This window comes from Anser anser (assembly GCF_964211835.1).
Source record: "Anser anser genome assembly, chromosome: 2".
Taxonomy (NCBI): Eukaryota; Metazoa; Chordata; class Aves; order Anseriformes; family Anatidae; genus Anser; species Anser anser.
In genome coordinates, this window is record NC_139721.1 from 161,782,184 (window position 1) to 161,802,459 (window position 20,276).

A 20,276-nucleotide genomic window follows, 5' to 3' on the forward strand; every position below is an offset into this window, starting at 1 on the left:
TCCAAATCCCCCAGGCTGCTCAGCCGGCCCGGGGCGCCCACATTAAATGCAGTCCGGCCACAGCTGGCGATCCCCTGGCAACCCCCTAAAAGTCAACAAAATGACCCGACGGCTTCTCCTCTTCCTGGGAACTAACAGCAGCTCGCTTTCCTCGGGGAGCGACCAGAATATGAAGATCTCCTTATCTTTCTTTTAAGGCTCAGAGGATGGCCGCGCTACCAGCCAAGCGCTTCTCCGGCAAATAACCGTCTGCTTTTCGAGGAGTTAAAAGAGGTCAGAGCTGGAACAAAGCCGGCTCCATCCCCGGAGCTGCTCTCCCTGCTTTCTGCACCCTGCCCGGCTGCAGGAGCTGGTGTTAAAAGACAGCAAGAGCAGCACGTACAGCGTCACGTCCTCGCTTCTCCTCCCGCTGGGAGGCTCCCAGGTCCCACAGCACCATTTTCTGCGCGACGCAACCAGACTTCACCCAGGTAAGGAGCATCCGTCGTCTTCGGCGGTGACATCGGCCGCTCTCCTTGATCCCCTCAGCCTCTGTGCTGAACGTACGCACCGTGGGGCGAGGACGGAGCTGCGGTGTCTCGGCAGGAGCCCAGCACGCGCTGCTACTTCTCGCTTCGCCCGGATTTCAGCCCGGGTGTCCTCGAAGCCCCGCAAGGCGCCGTCCCGTTGTGCCGCCCCGCCTGCGGCTCCCTCGGGACGTTTCACACCAGCGGAGCCACGAAGGGGAAGAAGCTGAAAGGCACAAAATGCCTTCGCACCTCACCGGGTGGCCAAAGGTTTATGTTAACGATAAAGCACGTTTTAAAAAACGACGCCAGCTTTAATTCCCTAAGTAGCCCCTAAAGGACCCAATCATAGATTTTGCAGCCAAAAGCTCTGAGCACAAAAACGCCGTCAGGGTAGGGCCCGAGATCCACCGATATTTATCGGGAGCTGTTCAGAAGCCATTTGCTCATAGCAGTCCTTGCGGTAATCATATAAATACGGGATTTATAAGAGCCTGAGCTACGTCCCTGCAGCTTTTTCCTTATTGAAGCCGTAATCCCGGTTCAGTCCCCGCCGGTTACTATGGAAATGGTTAAAGGAGAGCCCGAGCAGGGCGGCTTCACGTAAGAAACGCACACAAGGAACAAAACCTCCTCTGAAAACAATCAAACACCTCGCTTTGTGCCAGGGCCTCCCAGAATAATCTATTTCCAAAATGAAAGGCGCTTTTAATTCTTTTTTTTTTTTATGATATAATTACGCTGTTTACACAGCAAACACTCGCAGGTATTTTTCCCCGTCCAATAACCCACACCACCGCCGAAGCGGCTGCGGTTTGCCGTCTTAAACGCGCCCGCCACCGTGATTTCGGGAGCTGCACGTTCGCAGTTGCTGCCCGTAAGCATTTCGAACGCCGCGGCAAAGGCTGCGGAAGGCTTCTGGCTGCGAGCTGCCGCCCCCGGTGAGATCAGCGGCACGGCTGCTCCCCCGAGACCAGAACCACAAACCTTTCCGCGAAGCAAGCACGGTGAAAGCTCACGAGTTGAGGCTGGATGCAGAGAGTTTGAGCAGGAGGAACCCTACGTTTCAAAGCCGGAGCCCTTCTCCGGGCAACAAAGGGCAGGAAAAGCCACGAATAAGCTTTTCCCTCCCAACCCAGGCGGAACATCACCAGTCCTTCCCACGTCAAGGCAAAACCCAGGCCAGAACGAGAGCCCGGGTGGTCTCACACAGCCTGCCAGGCATCACCCACGTCCGATATATCGCGGCCGTTCTTCTCCGGGCTCTTCCCGACTTTCAGGCCACGTTTCATCCTCCATCCTCACCCTGATATCTTCCGCGGCGCCAATCCGGGTGGCTGCAGCGCACACCAGCGCAAGACGCTGCTCCAACACCACCGCCGCTTCCCCACGGATGGCCAGGCAGCTCTTGCCTGCGTTCAGCCGTTATCAGGGGCGCTGGCGCTGCCCTCACGCTGATGCCAACACGAAGCTCTCCCAGTCCCCAGAACCCTCTCTCTTAAGCCCAAACGTCAGCCTGAAACTTTCCTCCTTGTGCACTCACCCTCGCCGCGATGCCGCGGCCCGGAGAGCCACCGCGCGCTGCTCAAAACGGGGATGGAGCTGCCGAGCGGGAGCAGCATTGAATGATCGACACCGAGAGGCAACGCGGTGCTTGGCTGGCGTCTGAGCACGAAGAGGAGCCCCCAGAGAAGCCCCCCCGAACCAGAGCCGCTGCCTGCAGCGCCCAGAGGGGCTGCTCAGCACCGAGCCCCCAGGGAAGCCGTCCGTCCTCCGTCCGTCCTCCGTCCGTCCTCCGTCCGTCCTCCGTCCATGGCACGCTCAGGACTCACACGTTTGGAGACAGAGAGCAAAGCTCTGCAGCCCGATGCCCACCTACACGGGTGCTGGCAACAGGAGCAGAAGCTTTTACGGGCTTTGTAGGCTGTGCTCACACAGAGAAAGCACTAAGGTGTTTGAGAAGATGCGGCCCTCCCTCCCGAAACCAGAAGAGAAGCCCGCTACGGTTTGTTCTGCCACCAACAAACCCCCCGCGCCTGAACCCGATGGGTTAAGGCGCTCGCAGTGCTCCCGCCTGCTTCAACAAAAGCCGTCGATTTACGGCACCTGACGCCCAGGAATCCCTCCCGAAATATTTTGTTACCTCCAGAAATAACTGCGCCTGTCAGAGAAACAGCGTGCCTGCGTTAACCCCCGTCACACCTTCTTTACTACGTCACGCGACTCCTTCCTACTACAGAGGAGAGAGGGGGAAAAAATAAAAAATAGAAAATAAAAAAGCAGCTGCTAAGTCCTGTTTAAGCTGAGAAGCCAGCCCTGCCCTAGCTGCCCGGGACAACATTTTGGTTATCTGGGGGAATAAAACCGGTGTTTTCCAGGGCGGGAGGGCAGAGGAAAGCAGGCTGGCTCGGATTCAGTGCCTTAATGCCACCTCTGTTGTTGTTGGACAAAAGCAGAAACAAAACCGAACGCTACACGTGACCAGTTTCATTTCTCCAAAGCAGGAAAAAAAAAAAAAAAAACAGGAAAAAAGAGTACAACCAGGTCTGTGTTTACACACCAGGACCCTGCCAAAAGGTGAAACGTCTGCGGAAGGAAGGAGGTCTGTGCATGAATCCCCCTGGCCCTATATTTATATATATATATTTTTTTTTTAAGTTAGCTAAAGCACCAGAGTTTCACAACAAAATCACAGCCCCGCACACGCTAATTAAGCGGTGCCGCTTGGGCGCGAGACAAACCTAACTCTGCATTTTTGGAGCTGATGATTAACCTGTTTCCTGGAGGCTGTTTTTTTTTTTCTTTTTCCCCTCCATAAATTAAAGGAGAGCCCGCTGGTTGCGGAGCGCCGCCAGCCAGCCATGCAGGGGCACGGGCCCCATACCCACCACGGGCTCCCCTCAGCTTCGCATCGGCCTCGGTTCTTGCCGGCAGAAAGGTGCTGGGGGGAGCTGGAGATCACCGAGACGTCTTCGTTAGCGTTATAAATTCTCTGCTTGGAGGCTACGAGGGAACTGAAGTGAATTTAAAAGGAGAGGATGCCATTACCGAGCTGCAACCTTACGCCGGTGTAGCTCGAGGACGGCTCGGCAACACACAGCCGCTCGTTTCGGGGTTTTACGTTGTTTCGATGAGATTTTTAACTCCCCATCCGTGAAATTGGGGTGGTTCAAAAGTGCCCCAGAGGGATGCTGCAAGGGGAAGCGAACACAGCCTCGTCACACAGCTCAGCCACTTCCCAGGAGGGGCGAGCCTGGTCTTTACAGCCCAGCACCGATGTAATCGGGCATCGCCAGGAGGCGAGGCTTTAACACCCGCAGCTCCCTTCTGATTCACGCAAGGTCACGGCCAAAGGGCACTTCCAGCCACGCGCAAAACCCAGCCGAAAACAAAATATTTCACTGAAAAGCCAAATAACTCCCTGCAGAAACTCCGGCGCAAAGCCTCCCGAGCCCTTCCTTTTCCGTGGCTCCCCAAAAACGCACGGAGTGAGCGGTCTCCTACATCGCTGTGCCTCTATTTTATTTATTTATTTCTAGAGAGCCTGAGAACCTCTCTGAAGGTTTAGTTTTCCACGCAGGCCCCACGTGGGATGCTGGAAGGCCTCCCGCGCAGCAGCAGCACACCAACAGCGCGGGCGGCAGCGAGCGCAGCCCCGAGGAAATAGCGTGGAGATTCAGTGCAAGCATCCAAAGTGAAATAAAAAAAGAGGGGAAAAAAGGTAAAGGGAGAGCATTAAGGGCTCTCCAGCAAAACCCTCGGGTACTTGGCTCACTGGAAACAGCCTGGAGAAGGCTGGATGTCCCAGCACGGCAGTGGGAAGCGCTGCAGGAAAGCCTCAGTCCGAGGGCTCGTGGTGCTGCCCCTGCAGGAAAGGAGCTCGAGGACGGCTGGGGGCACACAAGCCTCATCTCCACACCCCTCTCGCAGCCCCAAACGGCCCGAAATCACACAGGAAGGCCAAAAAGATTCCTCTTCCACCTGCGCCGGTTGCAGGTAGAGGAGGAATCCTCCCCGCAGCCTGGCAGTGCCACCGCCCGCGTGCCACCGCCCTGTCCCCGTCACCCGTCCGTCCCCGCCGGCGCTCGCCTCGCCCCGTGGGAAACCACTTCAAGGGCTCGCCCTCGCACAGAAGCTGAGCCAAAGAAACCAAACAAAAAGGGGGGGAAGGAGGAAAAAAAAAAAAAAAGCAAGCCAAGGCGGTGAGCTTCCTGAACCAGTTCGCACCAGGGTCAAGCGCGCGCCAGCACGGGCAGGACGCGGCCACACGTCAGCTCGGAGGGGCGTAAGGGGCTGTCAAGCTACGCCCTGCACGAAGCCGGGGCTCTAACGGAGCTCCTGCCGTCCACGGCCTCCTGCTGCTCCCCTCGCATCAGCTCCGGGAACCGGAGCAGACCCAAAAAAAAAAAAACGTTTCCTTTTCCCCGCGGTTTTAACCCGGCTCCCATCGCCTGAAGCCCTGCTGGGCGCAGGGGAGAGCAGCGCCACTTGCTCCCTGCCCGTGGAGAAGCTTCTGGGGAACCCCAGCAGAGGCAGAGGAATTGCATTTGCGCATCCCCTCGCTTAAAAGCCATCGGACAGAGCTTGGATGAGGGAGCTGTTCCTGCCTCTGCTTCCAGAGGCCGCGGCAAGGAGCTGGGAATAAGCAGAGGCGAGGTTCGGTCTCGCCCGTAACCAATGGCCCCGCGCATCCTTAAGGGAAAGGAGGGGAGCCCCCTTCCCACCCCGGGGAGCGTCCCCTCATTTCGTGGGGTGAGAGCAGGGGGGCGCAGACACACCGGGATCCAGCCCCGAGCTCCGCCTGTGCTCCCCACCTCCCGCTTGTGGGGCGCGCAGCACGGCTCGGAGCGGTGACACACGGCCCCTCCTGGAGCGCAAAGCTCTCCCGGAGCTCTGTGCGCTCACAAAAAGTTTTCAGTTTGGGAAAAACACACCATACCTCACATAATAGGCACCCAAGCTGATTGCAGGACACCCATCGGGCTGCAGAATTAACGAAACAAGCGCTGGGCGATTTTTGCTTTTGGGGTTTGGCTGCCCCGCGGGGACAGCAGCCCGGAGCCTGCCCAGCCGAGCACCCCAAAACCCCCCAGATCCCACCTAAATGCCCCAACCCTTCCCGATCCCACTGACGGGGCTGCGGCAGACCTGCTCGCCCCCACGCCAGCGGGGTGGCATTTCACAGAAGCTCCCAAATCATCCCTGGGGACAGCAGAGCCAAGGAACACGTCCCAGAGTTGGATGCCCGACCGCCTCCTGCACTCGCACGCTGCGGTGGAAGCGCAAGCGTGGCGTCTGCAGGCCTCCATCTCCAGCCCTCCGAGCACCGCAGCGACAGCTTATTGCTTCCCTAATAAAGCCCGGACAGAAACGAAGCCTTTGGAGCCTTCGGTGTGCGTTTTTGCGTTTTATCCTGGCTGTAATAACTTTACTCCGCTCCGTTTCCACAGCAACTATTTTCTCAGCCGCCCCGCGGCGGGGCCGTCAGGCTCGCCTGGCCCCACAGCAAAACCCGAGCAGAAAAAAAACGTGCACCGAGATGAGGCGTGGGGCCGGATCGGACCCCAGGCTGGGGAAAAAAAACTGGGAGGAAAAGGAGTGGGAAGGGCAGGAATGGCCTCGGGTGCCGAGAGGAGGAAAGGAGCGGCCCCGCCGCCTTCCTCTGCCTCTCTCGAGAGCCCCGGCGGGCGCGGGGAGCTCCAGCCACGAACCGAAAGCGACGTTAAAGGGAGACAAAAGGCTGGGTTTTAGCCAAGGCAGTGCTTCCGATGCCATGCGTGACGCAGCCACAAGAGCTTCGGTGGCGGCGCAGGGATGCGAGGGGAAAAGCGGGCGGAGAGGCTGCCTGCCCCACCACCCGCGGCCTGGCCACCAAGGCTCCTGCTCGCTTGCCTCCCAAGCTGGGTTTGAGGTTTTTGGGGCAAGAGAGAAGGAAAAGCAGCTCCGTGGCTGGTCCGCTCGCTGGGTTTAACCAGGGCTGGGTGGGAGAAAGGCACCGTTCCTGCTCGGGTCAGCCCCGCGATGCTCTCTGCTGACGGACGCTTTTGGACAAGGAGCAGCATCCTCTTGTGCCACCACACCACGGGTCCTGCTCTAAAAGGAGAGGGGCAGCCAGGTCTTCTGCTGAGAATCAGCTCACAGTGGAGCCCGTTACTGGGTCTCGTTATTTGGTCTATTTATTATTATTCTCTCACATTATTTTTGTGCCCGGCCACACCACCACTAACCGTTTTTGGAGCCCTCTCCTCAAGCTGATCTCTTCTGACAGGGAACCCGGAACAAGGCAGCCGCTTTCTGCCTTTTCTTTTTTGTGCCTTCGCGCTAAATTCCCCCCCAGAAGAGTCCCAAGCAGCCTGGATCTCCGCAGCACAGCCCCGGCCGTAAGGCCAGAGCCGACCGCGCTCTCCGGGGCCCCGCAGACTCTCTGTCCCCTGTTTACCTCGGTGCCTCGATCCGCACAGAGCAGTGGGAATAACCCGAGGCCACCACGCAGGGGAGGGCTGGGCACAAAGCCATCGGCGTCCCAGGAGAGGCCAGAACAATACCAGAAGGAGAGGAAGGGAAGAGCTGCAGGTCTCGTCGTACGTGCTGCACGGGCTCAGGCAGCGGAGAGCCACCTGCATCAGCTGCAAGGAACGGGTAAAAATGGGTATTTACAGAAGGTTTCCTTCGTTTGGCGAAAAAAGCTCCATCCTAAACCCACCGGGGAAGGTGTTTGCTGCTCGGACCACCTTCGGATCCCCGTTTCTGAACCACGACCGCAGCCTAAGGAGCGTCTGAGAGATCTGCTGCTTCCCCCGCTGGCATTTGGCTTTCAAATCTCTGCCTTCCAGCTGAAAACACGCTACCCTCAGAGCGCCCAGACTTCACGCGAGGCGTCTGACTAGCGGGATGGATTTGCATTTGTTGTACTGCTGGCACTAAGGGAAGCAGGAAAACAGACATTGAGCGATACCGCGAGTCGTCAAAGGCAAGAAAAGCTTCCGAAAGCACCAAAAACAGAACCTGAAAGGGAATCAAGCACTCAGACGGGAAGAGGAGCTCCCAACTGACCTTTAACCACACGGTTCCTCTTCAGCAAACACCCTCTTGAGCTTAACCGCAGCTGACGAAGCTCACAGGCTCAGGACCACGCCGAAGCGGCCTTCCCAGTAATGTGCATTCAAGGAGAGGCGCCAAGTGAAATTCCTGCAGGAGCTGCGGTGGGTTTGCGACCAGCAGAAGCAAGCAGGCCTGCTTTGCTACCGACTTGGCTCGTGGGTACTTTCTCTGGGGTTTTCATAAAGCAGGAGCTCTACCCAAAACATTTTTCAGACTTCGACTTCACAACGAGGCGGTAGCAGTTGAGCCTGCACCAAAATGTTTCAGCAGGGTGGTCTAAAAATACGAAATAAAGTCTCCTTCCATACAAAACCTCCTTTTTTTTGTGAGGTTTGCAGGGCACTCGACACGCAGCGCACCCACCCTCTGCTGCCCTGGCCTTAAACCCGTCAGGGAAACCAGGGAGGAGAGACACGGCCGTGCCAGCCCCGTATCCTTGGGAAAACAGGGCTCCTGCGTCAAAAAAAATAAAGAGGCAGTTTCCGTAACCTACGGAAAAAGGCGTTTTAGGGATGAGTTTATTGACTTAAAGGCTAAACGAGGTTTCCTCCAAAGAGGGATCGCACCTGCTCTTCCCCAGCCCCATTTCAGGCCACCGCCGAGCTCCTCCCGCGCCCGCATTACCCCTCGGAGCCGCTGCGAGCTCGCCACCAGCTGGGGATGAAAAGAGGCTCGGCGTCCGTCCGGCGTTATTTCCACGGAGCCCATTCAAAAGCTGCAGCAAAAGCCGGGCCGGGCGGCACAGCTGGGACCGCCGGGCGGCAGATTAAAGGAGCCTGGGCTCCAAGCGCTGCCTGGTCCGTGTTGAAAAGGAGAGGTTAATCTATTTTTTTTTAAAACGGGTAGAGATGAAAAGAGAAATATTGCGTAAAAACCCTCTGCCCATTACCACGGCGATGCAAAAGAAAGTCAAGGTTAAAGGAGCATCAGGGAAATCAGACCTCAAACTCTGTTAAAGTTAACTCTCTTGAAGGTTAACCCCCCACTCAAAAGATAAGCGTGGGGCTCCGAAGGGGGGTTTGCTGTATCACAGAGGTTTCGTGCTAAGGAAGAGGGGGAAAAAAAAACCTAAAAATTGGCAGGGAAAGGCCGAGGAAAACTCTCAATACTTCAGCTGCCACCAGCAGCCAGCGAGCGCTCCCTCTCACTTCAGCAGCAGCCACGCACCCGAATTATTTCGGAGCCGAATCAGAGGGGCGAGGGCAGGTTACAGGCAAGAGCTGAGACGAGAATTCCTCTCCGCTACTCCGCTATCTGTTGCTAAAAATAAGGAGCTGTGGGAAAAGCACTTAGCTCCTCGCAAGAAGATAACGTACGCGCTTCTTTATGTCACTACTACTTTGCTTCGCCGGTGCTACCCAGACAAAAGACCTAACAAATCCTTTTCTAAATATATATACATACACGCACACACAGATTTTTTAACTCCAACAGAAATTCCTCCCTAAGGAAAAGCCTTTAAGACACCACACTGGGTAATCTATACCAAAAGGAGGCCTGAGACCTTCTGCATCCCCCCCCTTTATTTTTAAAACCGAGCGGTTTTCCGCCCAACGGGCTTCGCTTTCCACAAAGCCCCCAGTATTTTTAAGGCAAGCTCCGAGGTGCACAGTGCTCCCCACCACGTCCCAGGGCACGGCGGCTGGAGGAGCTGACGTTACGTGGGGATTTTTTTTTATGGGGTTTGAAGCAACGTCAGCTTCACTGAACCTGAGCAAAGCGCCCGCCTAACTCCAAAACGGGCAGACGGGACGCATCAGAAAGCTTGTTCCAAGGGCAACCTGTAGGCAAGCACCTCCCAGCCAGGAGTAGCTGCAGTTAATTATCAACTCGCTCGGCAGAAGGCTGTGGTTGTGGAAATACGGCTCCTCGAGAGTTACCGGGAGGACTTGCGACAATCCTGAGCCCTGCAGAGAGGCTGGCACCCCTCGGCACAGCGATCTGGCAGCTTCTTATCTAGGGCAAGGACGCGCTTTCTACGGCAAGCACCGCTGGGTTCACCCCTCCACTAAGGAGCCAGAGCTCCCCGACAGCTTCAGCACAAGCTGTAGCACGGGGACTTCGCAGCGCAAGGGCTTTCTGCTTCCCAGTGCAAGCCCCGTGCCACTGGGCTCTTTTTTTTTTTAAACCAGGAAAATTGCAAAGTGTTCATGAAACCGTAAGGTCCCCGGCCTGAAAACGCTCGTGGTTTTGCGTATCCCTCACCTGGCCAAACCACTCCAGCGAGCACGCACAGGGCCTCGGTGTACGCAAAAACGGAGTCGCCTCCGCTGCGCGCTGCCAGGGGCTTCAAACGGATCCAGGGAACCCGGCTCTTCAAAATGTGTCGTTAGGTGATAGTAAGGAGCAGCTAGCCAAAGCTTGTGACTGCATTTTGTGTCCCTGTTAAAGCTTACAGTGAGCAAAAGATACCAAGATAAAAAGTCTCCCCGAGAAACACAATCCGAAGGCTTTAATCTGATTTGCAGCCGTTAGGGAAGAAAAAAAAAAGACAGGAAGGGAGCAGGTTGTCAGGTTTTAGCACACGATGCTGCCAGGATAAAGCCTCAGCATCGTCTGTATCAGCACGAGGAGCCTTCGGCTAGGAACCAGCTCACTTGCACAGCTCTGCCTGTTTCATTTAAGAAATAAAAAGAAATAAAAGCCCTATGAAGCACGGGAGGCATCCGGTCGGTCAGCCCCTGACCCAGAAGAGCCTTGCTCCAGGAGAGGCCTGCCCCGGTCACGGGTGCAACGCTCTGCACGGAAACAGAGCTGGAAACGTCCCCGTTTCCCCCCGGGGCAGCACCCAGGAGCTGGCACCGATGGCTGCTCCCTCCCTCCGAAACGCAAATCCTCGAACACGAGCAGCCCTGCGTCGGCGCGCGACCTTTCACGCGGCTCCCTGCAGGAGCTTGGTGGGGTTTTCCCGTTAATCGAAGGTGGCAGCCAAAACACGAGCTAAGCGTGGGCTATCCGAGCGTGGGTTATACAACCGGCCAGCCTCAGAGAGGCTTCCAAACGTCCCAGGCTGGTAGAAAATGAGCCCGGCCCTGTTACACGCTGCACGACTTCCCCGCGCGCTTCCTCTTCCCGGCGCGGCGACAAAGTTTACCTCCACAACTACTCCCACGGGCTCTCCGAAGGCTCCCAGATAAGAGGCTGCTGCCGTTTTTTTTATTCCCCTAGCTCAGTTTCAGATTTGTTTGGGTGTAAAACCTGGATCTTTCAATCAGCAGGGCTCGCGCAGAAGCGGCGGCAATGCAACAGAAAGAGGTTCTGCTGCCCGAGCTGGCTGAGCCAGCACCGATCACTCCAGGGGAGTAAAACTGGTCTGGCTAACGCCCCGGCACCCAGGGAAGAATCCCAGCACCCAAAAGCACCAAAAAAAGAGGCCCTGGTGCCACAGGAACAGCTACAACTAACCACGTGCTGCGCCGAGAGAAGGGACAGGCTGCAGGAGGTGCCTCGGTGCGGGGCCAGGAGCTGCAGGAACCTCAGCGCTGGGGAGCAGCGGCTGCAAGACGTTTTGCTCCGGCTTGAAAAAGAAGAAAAGGGAAGCTTGCGAACTATAGATTACAGTGGGACAATTCCAACTGCGCTGTTTTTTGGGTGTTTGTTTTTTTTTTTTTGCCAGAACAGGAAGCAATATTCAATATGCCACCAAGTCCGAGCCACACTCTGATTACTCGCTGCTGAAAGACAATTTAAGTTTAGGAGGGAAATGGCCTCGCTGATACCGTACCCGACCCTTCACATTGCCTTGGCATTGCGAACCTTACCGACGCCAAGGCCACGCATTTAGCCCAGGACACCAGCATCGCCTCGTGTACTATTTTAAGCACATTTGTGCAAGCAAACGTCGACTGACACGCCTCAAGTGTAGGTTATGCCCCGAACTCAAACAATCACAACTTGTATTGAGCAAAAAACCATCGGCCGGCGATCAGCAAGAGGCAGCCCAGCAGGGCGGGCAAGCACGGCAGAGCGCACCGGCTCCTGCATCGAGCTTTTTAAACGTTTGGGCATGAGCTCAACTCGTTTCCTCGTTAATTAGGAACGAGACGCCCAACGCCTTCATGCCAAAACCGAGCACAGGGTGCAGCTGGCAGGGGGGCCTGACCCGGAGGAGGTTCCTTGCCTGACCCCGAGTGTCGGTGCCCTCGCTGCGTGCCCGCGGCAGGGAGCTGCGCCTCCCCTCCTGCGAGACCAGGCAGTGCGCAGGAGGGCAGCTCCCCCCCTCCTCCCCTTTCCCCACGCCCTCTGCCAGGGTTTGGGGGTGGCACAAGCACGCCCAAAGGCTGGGGAAAGGCTCGACTGGTTCCACAGCAGGGCTCGCAGGAGCTCGCAGATGACTCACAAGGAAATCCAGCGGCGACCCGAGTCCCGCGGGAGGGTTTTACAGCCACGCGTCACCGAGCAATAAGGCAACAGGTGAAATTCAGAGCCTGATAAAAAAAAAAAAAGCAGGGCACGCGGGGAAAGAAGTAATTCTGGCTACACACAGGCAGGGAGCGGGCTCCTGATGAGTAGTGCTGCTCGGGAAAGGGCTCGGGGTGGCCAAAGGGAGCCCTCTGGAAACGTCAGCTCAGTGTTGAGCAGAAGAGATGGGCAAGGAAGTTACAGATATATATCTATATATATATATATATATATATAATATATATACACACAGACAGACTTCACAGACCCCAGCTTGAGCCTGGAAGAGAGACCGAGAGTGCCATACGATAATAAACACGGACAGAACAATCACTTAATGTTTCTCTCTAGATCTCTAAGAGCAAACAGCCCAGGCAGCTTTCACTTAAAGGACTTGAAACCAAAGGAGCTCGTTCTTCGTTCAACGGGGGAAACTTTGTGTGCTGCCAAAGCCAGGGGTAAGAGCGGATTTAGAGGGCTTGGATAAGCTCAGCAGGACAAGCAGCCTAACACGAGGCTCGCCTTGGTCCGACCCAGGAAGTCCCCGCTCCTCGCCACAAGGAAATGGCTCGCGCCCGCGGCAAGCTGGGTGCCAACGGAGCTGCTCCCTGCCCCGGCGCTGCCGCTTCGCCCTTCCTCTCCGTGCTGCTCCAGCCAGCCCCGGGGAAGGAATCACCGCGCACGAGCTGAACACCCACCAAAGCAGAGTGCTGGGCGGCCCCAGGCTGACCAACAGGGGATTTCACGAGAGGTTCGGGAGCCAGAAGCCTGGTAAAGACCTGGTGTTACCTTCGAGGGCACAGCAGCATGCTGGTACCGGCAAAATCTCCAAGTACAGTGGGTAAGAACAACGCACCGCGTGCTGCACCCTCCGTAACCACCCGCTATGTCAGATCTCAAGGGATTATCCCCGTCTGAGGAACTGAGCTTTGAAGGGCTCTTTCCTCTTTGAGGCGCCAGGGACCAACGTTTTGGACTCTTCTGAAATGGCCTCGAAGGCTCTCAGCCTTCCCCAGGTGGCTGCCAGCTGATCCCCGTCTCAAAGACAACAGGGAGTCACCGTTTAGTTTAGTTTACGGTCACGAGAAATACACCAAAAAAGACCAAATCAAGAGCTAACAACGTTTATATTACGCAGATGCTTGAGCGGCCTGAGCTGGGCAAGTTTACCAGGACACAGGTTCTCAGGAAGCCTCACTCCCTCCAAGCTAGCCGAAAGAAAGGCAAGAGCTTTTCTTTCCGTCAGCTTTTCTTCTCAGCAAGAAAAGCTGAAAGTTTTTTTCCCCTCCCTGAAAGCTCAGCGCTGATAACGACGGGCGTTTCAAGGCGAGGAACACAGCACGAAGCGCCCACCACGGTCACGGCTCCTGGCGGAGGCGTACGAGCCCCAGGAAGGTCTCAGCAGAGGAGCAAGACACCTTCCCACGTTACTGGACCGTACCGACCTCGATCTACAACTTGAGGCTGACGTGGCAGGAGGGGAACAGCTCGCACCGCCTCAGGAGCCCGAGAGGGGAGAATTAAGCAAGGCCGGGACTTGCCGAGACACGCTGGGACGTGGCGGCCTTCCTCGGGAGGCACTAACTGCCGCGTTCTCACACTCGCTGCATTCTTCTTTCAGCTCCAACAGGGGGGAAAAAAAAAAAAATATTTCAATACTCTGAGCTCAGCATTCGCAAGGCGACAGGGACGGCTAGCCGGAAGAACCGTGCTTTTCCAGGTGAGGATTTCACCCACGACAAAACTTCTCCGGTGAATTCCTTACAAACCAGCCGCAGGATCGCTCCCCAGGCCAGTCCCTGCATCTCACAGGGACGTCATCTCTGCAAACCCAGGGGACCGGCAGCAAGCACGGGGTCCAGGACATGGGAACCCTGACCTGCAGACCCACCTGGCCTCAGGTGCTGCGTGAGGCAACACCACTGGCTCCCACTAAAGGCAATCAGCCCGCGACACCCCTGCGAAAGGGCAGCTTGAGGCCCCTACTAGCAGGGAGCACCGGAGAAGCAGAACACGTTGCTAATTAAGCCGGGACGAACCTCTGTTTTCACCCCGGCTACCAAACCCAGCTTGTGGCCTGGATTTCCACATGCGACGGGAACAGCACAGCGGGGAGGTAACGGGAACGTCGCGAGGTGGCTGTTCAGCAATGACAAGCAGAGAGGATGACAAAAGCAGGGTGAAAAGGCAATTGGAAGCCTGGGGGCAAGTCCCCGACCAGCCACGGGCACCTGGAGCCAGCAGGGAGCCAGCACACGGGACCAAAACCCAGTGCTGGGGCTGGGCGAGAGGGCTGGTCACACGGGGCAGGTCCCCAAAAGAAACCTTGTGCCTGCTTCTCCAGTTCTGCTCCTCCCATCCCCGTGGCCGGGGACGAGGGACTTCACTCCGTAGCACCTCATTTCCCCATGCAGCCCCTCATAAAACCCTAGTACTCCTCACTCACCCGCAGTGATCCCCAAATCCCAGCTCCCTCCTCCAGCGCTTGCACCTCTCCCTTCCCTTGCACCCTTTTTACCAACGCCCTTCACTCCACAGCCCCGTTCTCCTCACCCCTGTCCTCCATAATCTCCACTTGCCCTCTCCTGCCCCAAACCCACCCCATCGCCACCCTCCTCACCTTACAGCCCTAAAATCCGCTTCCCCAGCCCGCACAGCCCCGTCCCGCCACCACCCTTCACCCCACCACTCTCACCTACACCCCTAGCCAAAGCCCTGCGCCAAACACCACGCTTTTTCCACCCCAAATACCAGCCATCCTCCGTGCCCAGCCCTCAACACCCCATAACCTGAACCCCCCATAACCTGAACCCCCTCACTGCTCAGCACCACCAACCTGGTGGTCCCAGACCCCCCCCAGTCCTCCTCAGACCCCCACCACCACCAGCTCCCTGCCCTCATGCCCCCAAGCTCCCCCTAACCCCAGATCCCCATTTAGACCCTTCTCAGCGCCCCACACCTCTCCGTACCCCCCCAAAACGCACACCCCACACACAAAACATCCCAAGTTGGAAGGGACCCACCAGGATCACCGAGTCCAGCTCCTGGCTCCACACAGAACCACCCCAAAACCAGACCCTATGTCCGAGAGCGTTGTCCAAACACTTCTTGAACGAGATATAAATGGAAATTTCTCTCCCGTGAGGGTGATGAAGCACTGGAGCAGGCCCCACGCCTGCCTCTGGTCAAGAGATGCTCGGACAACGCCCTCCATAACATCTTTTCAGCCTGGAGAAGAGAAGGCTCCAGGGAGGCCCTATAACAACCTCCCAGCTCCTAAACGGGGCTGCAGGAGGGCTTTGTCGGGGGTGTAGCGCCAGGACAAGGGGCGATGGCTTTAATCTAAACGAAAATAGATCTTATTTATAAGGAAAAAAAAAAATCCAGAAAGGCCTTGCGGCTGGAGGAGATGATGCTTGAAGATCCCTTCCAAGGGAAGAACCCGATTCCTACACCCACAGGCCCCAGAGCCCCAAACCCCACACTCCCCAGCCCCTCCTATACCTACAGGTCCAACCCTGTACCCCCAAACCCCCCCCCCCAGCCCCTCAACACCTCCTGAACCTTCACACCCACATCCCCCCGACACACTTACCAGGAAGCACAGCAATACAACAAGGAGTAACGGTTTTAACCCGAAAGAGGCTGAATTTGGGTTGGACGTTAGGGGAAAATCGCTCATTTTGAGCGCGGGCTGCCCCCAGGAGCCGGGGGTGCCCCATCCCTGTGGGTGCCCAGGGCCAGGCTGGATGCAGCCTAGGCTGAGGACAGGGGGATTTGGGGTGGTTTTGGGGACGCTGAGGGGATTTTGGGGGCGCTGAGGGGGTTTTAGGGACCCTTCCCCTCCGGATCCCTCCATGCTGCCGCACCCCCCCGGAACCCATCCCCGCAGCCCCCATACCTGCAGCGCACGCTGCCTCAGAGCCCGCAGCCTCTCCTGCCGCCTCCTCGCCTCCTCCTCCAGCCGCCCCAGCACCGGCTCCGGCTCCTCCACCGCGGCCGCCGCCGCCATCGCCTCCTCCCCGGCCCCGCCGCTGGGCGCCGCCATTTTGTGCTCCCCGCGCCGCCGCCTCCCCCCCGCAGCCGCGGCGAGCCGAGCGCCGAGCGCGTCGATGGGGGCTTTATTTTTTGGGGGGTGGGGGTCGCTTTTGGGGGGGGTCACCCCCAAAAACATAAAAATTAAAAAATCGTTGTAAGCTAATACATTAAAAAGCAGTAATAAAGAGTCGCTAGGAGTGCTCCTCCCCGTGGGAAGAGGGGAGGGGGGGGGGGTATCTCGGGGAGGGGGGGCGCAGCTCGATGGGGGGGGCTAAATAAAGGTTTTTCACCCCATTATTTTTCTTTTTTTTTTTTGGGGGGGGTACCCCCTTTATGTCACACCTCACCCTTTTTTCCCTCCCCCCCCACAACCCCCCCCTCCGCACCCCACACACCCCCGGCAGCCCATTCGGGTGTGTGAGGGTACGGGAGGGGAGGTGGGGGGGGGGGGGGGGGGGTGTACAAACAGCTGCCCCCCCAAAATTTTTTTTGGGAGGGGGGGGGGGGGAACACCTGCACCACGGGGGGGAGGGGGACGGGACGGGGAGGTGTCCCCCCCCCCCCCCTCAAAGCACGCACCTGGGGGAGGGCCCGGCAGCGGGGCGGAGCTGGCAGCCGAGCCGAGCCGTGCCGAGCCGTGCCGGGGCAGCGCCGTGCCCCCCCCCCCCCCCAAACTATCCCCGACCCCAGCACCCCCCTTTCCCCTTTTTTCCTCCCACCCCCCCCCCCACCTTAACCCTTTCCCCTTTTTTCCCTCGATCTCGCCCAAACCGCGCTGCCCCCCCCCTCACCACCACCACCACAACCACCACAACCACCCCCCCCCTCACCACAACCACCACAACCACCCCCCCCCCCCCGGGGCTATGGCCCCCCGGGGGCGGCAGGGCCGGGAGCGCTGAGCCCGGCTCGGCCCGGCTCGGCCCGGCTCGGCATGGCTTCCCGGGAGCGGCTCTACGAGCTCTGGATGCTTTACTTCGCCAAGGTGAGCCCGGATCCCCCCCCCCCTAAAAAAAAAAACAGGGACCCCCCCCCCCCATTTCTCCCCCACCCTCATCCCTCCCCCATCCCCATCCCTCCCTGCTTTGCAACCCCCCGTGCCCACGCCCCCCCCCCCCCAAAAAATTTTGACCCCCCCCCCCTCTATTTCCCCCCCCCTCAAAATTTGGGGGTTTCCTTATGCCCCCCCCACCCTAATTTGAGGGCTCCGAGCCCCCTCCCCCCCCCCCCGCCCCTCAAATTTAGGGCCTCAGTGCCCCCCCCCCCCCCCCCGGCCCTCCTCCTCTCCCCCAAATTCGGGGGCTCCGCGACCCTCCCCTACCTACCCGAGGAGGGGGGGGGACACCCCATAGTGCCCCCCCCGGCCACCAGCCCCCCGTTATCCCCAGCTGTGCCCCCCCCCCCCGCTTGCTTGTGCCCCCCCCCAGCAGCAGGTGCGGCCGCGGTGACATTGGAGCCACCTCCTGGGCTGCTCGCTCTGCGCTGGGGGGGGGGGGGGGGGAATTTGGGGGGGGTCCCGCACGTTGGGGTGGGGGTCCCATACCTTGAGGGGGGGTCCCGCATCTTGTGGGGGGGTCCCATATTTTGGGGGGGGGTCCCGTGCCTTGGGGGGGGGTCCTGCACTTTGGGAGGGGTCCTGCACCTTGGGAGGGGGGGGTCTCATACCTTGGGGGGGGGTCCTGCATAAAGGGGGGGGTCCTGCACCTTGGGAGGGGGGGGGGGTCCCGTATCTTCGGGGGGGTCCTGCATAAAGGGGGGGGTCCCATATCTTGGGGGGGGGGTCCTGCACCTTGGGAGGGGGTCCTGCACCTTGGGGGGGGGTCCCATATCTTGGGGGGGTTCCCACACCTCGGGGGGGTCCTGCGCCTTGGGGGGGGGTCCTGCACAAAGGGGGGGGTCCCACACCTTGGGGGGGGTCCCACACCTTGGGGGGGGGTCCCATATCTTGGGGGGGGGTTCCCGCACCTTGGGGGGGGGGTCCCATACCTTGGGGGGGGGTCCCGTCTCTTGGGGGGGGTCCCACACCTTGGGGGGGCCCACACCTTGGGAGGGGTCCTGCACCTTGGGGGGGGGGGGGTCCCACACTTTGGGGGGGGGGTCCTGCACAAAGGGGGGGGGGATCCCACTGCACTGCCCCCCCCCCCCCCCGTTTCACCCTGCTCCAGCAGCCCCCCCCCGCCCCAAAGCCTTGTCCGGCCCCACGGGGGGGTCCCTGCAGTGCTGGGGACATGGGGACCCCCCCCCACCCCCCACACCCCAGCCACCCTGGGGACCCCCCCCCCGGCCCCCACCGCGCGCTCCGGCTGTCGGCGTGTGTGTGTGTGTGTCCCCCCCCCCATCCATTTTTGGGTCCAAACGGGGCGTTTTGGGCAGCGGGGCTTTTGGGGACGAGCGGCGACGCCTTTCGGGATCGCGCCGGCGTAATTAGGATCGCGGCCGGCAGCTCGTTAGGTGTCGGGGAGCCGGGTCCTCATTAGGGCCACGAGGCCGGGGGGGGGGTCCCGTCTGCTCCGGAGCCCCCCCCCCCCATGGCTTTGGGTCTCGCCCCCGTCACGGCATCTTTTGGGGAAAAAAAGGGGGATCTGGAGGCGGCGGTGCCGGTACCAGCGGTCACTGGGGTGCTCCCAGTTTGGGGACTGGGATGCGCTGGGGGTGGGGGGGGGTCAGGCAGGGGGAGGCGTGCGGGGGCGCTCGCATGGGGACACCCGCGGTGCCACCGGGGTGTGCGGGCTTGTAGGGACGGGGGCTTATAGGGACGGGGGCTTATAGGTACAGGGGCCGTGCCACCAGGGTGTGCACCCATAGGGACGGGGACTTATAGGGACGGGAGCTTATAGGGACGGGAGCTTATAGGGACGGGAGCTTATAGGGACAGGGGCCGTGCCACCGGGGTGTGCACCCATAGGGACGGGGGCTTATAGGGACGGGGGCTTATAGGGACGGGGGCTTATAGGTACAGGGGCAGTGCCACCGGGGTGTGCACCCATAGGGACGGGGGCTTACAGGGACGGGAGCTTATAGGGACGGGGGCCGTGCCACCGGGGTGTGCACGCCACTGTGGGGATGTGTCACGTTGTGCGTGTGGGTGCTTGTGCGGGGACGTCGGTCACACCATCGGGGTGTGCGCACTCATATAGGGCCACGTGCCACGCCAGCGGGGTGCGCGCACTTGTACGGGGACAGTGGTCACAGCATCGGGGTGTGCGCGCTCTTACGGGGCCACGGGCCACCCCATCAGGGCGCGCACGCTCCTACGGGGCCACGTGCCACGGCAGCGGGGCGCGCACGCTTGCACGGGGACGTGCGTGACACCAGCGGGGACACGCGCGCGCGCCCCTCCCGAGCGCCCTCGGCCACCCCTCCTGCAGGGCCGGGGACGTCCCGCGGGGACACGGGACACGGACGGCGCCCCCGCCGCGTCCCACGGCCCCCCAACGGGACGGATCGAGGCCGGCGGGGGACCCCGAGGGGGCGGGGGGGGGGTGGGGGGGGGGTGGCTTTTGGGGACGAGGGCGACGTTCCCAGGTGGCACCGTGCCACCAACCCCACGGGGCGCACCGGGGACGGCGGCTCGGGGAGCGGGGGCGCGCGGTGACAGCAGCGGGGTGCCGCCGGGACGGGGACGCCGAGGCCGGCACCGACGTCCCCACGGGGTTGGCGGCCCCCCCCCGGACCCCCCCCCCGGTGCGCGCAGCGGTGACAGCGGTGACAGCGGCCCCCCGGGGAAGGGGGGGGGGGAAGGAAATGTCGTTGGGGCCGCGGGTGACTTGGCATTTCCTGACTCCGTTTTACACAAGACCTCCGCGAAAAAAGAAAAAAAAAAGAGAAAAAAAAGGGGGGGGGACAGGAAAAATTAAAAAAAACAAAAAAAAACAAAAAAAAAACAGAAAAAAAAAGCAAAAATAGGAGCGCGGAGGCGCGCGTCCCGTCCCCCCCCCCCCGTCACCGGTGTCCCCACGCGCGTTTCCGCTCCCCGGCCTCGCCACCGCCCCTTCCCGCGGCGGCACCGGGGGCCATGGAGGCGCGCGGGCGCCCCGCCGGGGCCCCCCCGGAGGTATCGGGGTGCTGGGAGGCGGGGGGGGGGGGTCCCAAGGGTGCTGGAGGCGGCGGCGGGGGTCCCCCGGGGGTCCCCTGGGAGCAAAAAGGGGTGGCGGGGGCGGGGGGACGGGGGCTGTGGGGGTTGGAGGTGGCTGCGCTGGGTGCTGCGCGGGGGGCACGGGCACCCAAGGG

At 59.8% G+C, this 20,276-nt stretch overlaps 2 protein-coding genes across 3 annotated transcripts in view; one reads left to right on the forward strand and one right to left on the reverse strand.

Annotated features, from left to right (window-relative positions):
- The window catches only part of CCDC12 (coiled-coil domain containing 12), a 34,715-nt gene extending 18,596 nt beyond the window's left edge, over positions 1-16,119 (reverse strand). The window contains exon 1 of one of the 2 annotated variants that reach the window (XM_083827369.1): positions 15,910-16,119. In XM_083827369.1, coding sequence (XP_083683495.1) covers positions 15,910-16,056 — 147 coding nt within the window. In that variant the 5' untranslated portion in view covers positions 16,057-16,119. Of the gene's footprint in view, positions 1-15,603; positions 15,800-15,909 lie in introns of those variants that run through there. The other variant, XM_083827370.1, reaches the window with a different exon arrangement.
- Positions 16,120-16,980: 861 nt separating this feature from the next.
- Positions 16,981-20,276, forward strand: part of NBEAL2 (neurobeachin like 2) — a gene marked incomplete at its 5' end in the record, with an annotated part of 25,438 nt that continues 22,142 nt past the window's right edge. The window contains 2 exons of the mRNA XM_083827033.1: positions 16,981-17,031; positions 19,184-19,217. Of these exons, the coding sequence (XP_083683159.1) occupies positions 16,981-17,031; positions 19,184-19,217 (85 nt within the window). The remainder of the gene's footprint in view (positions 17,032-19,183; positions 19,218-20,276) is intronic.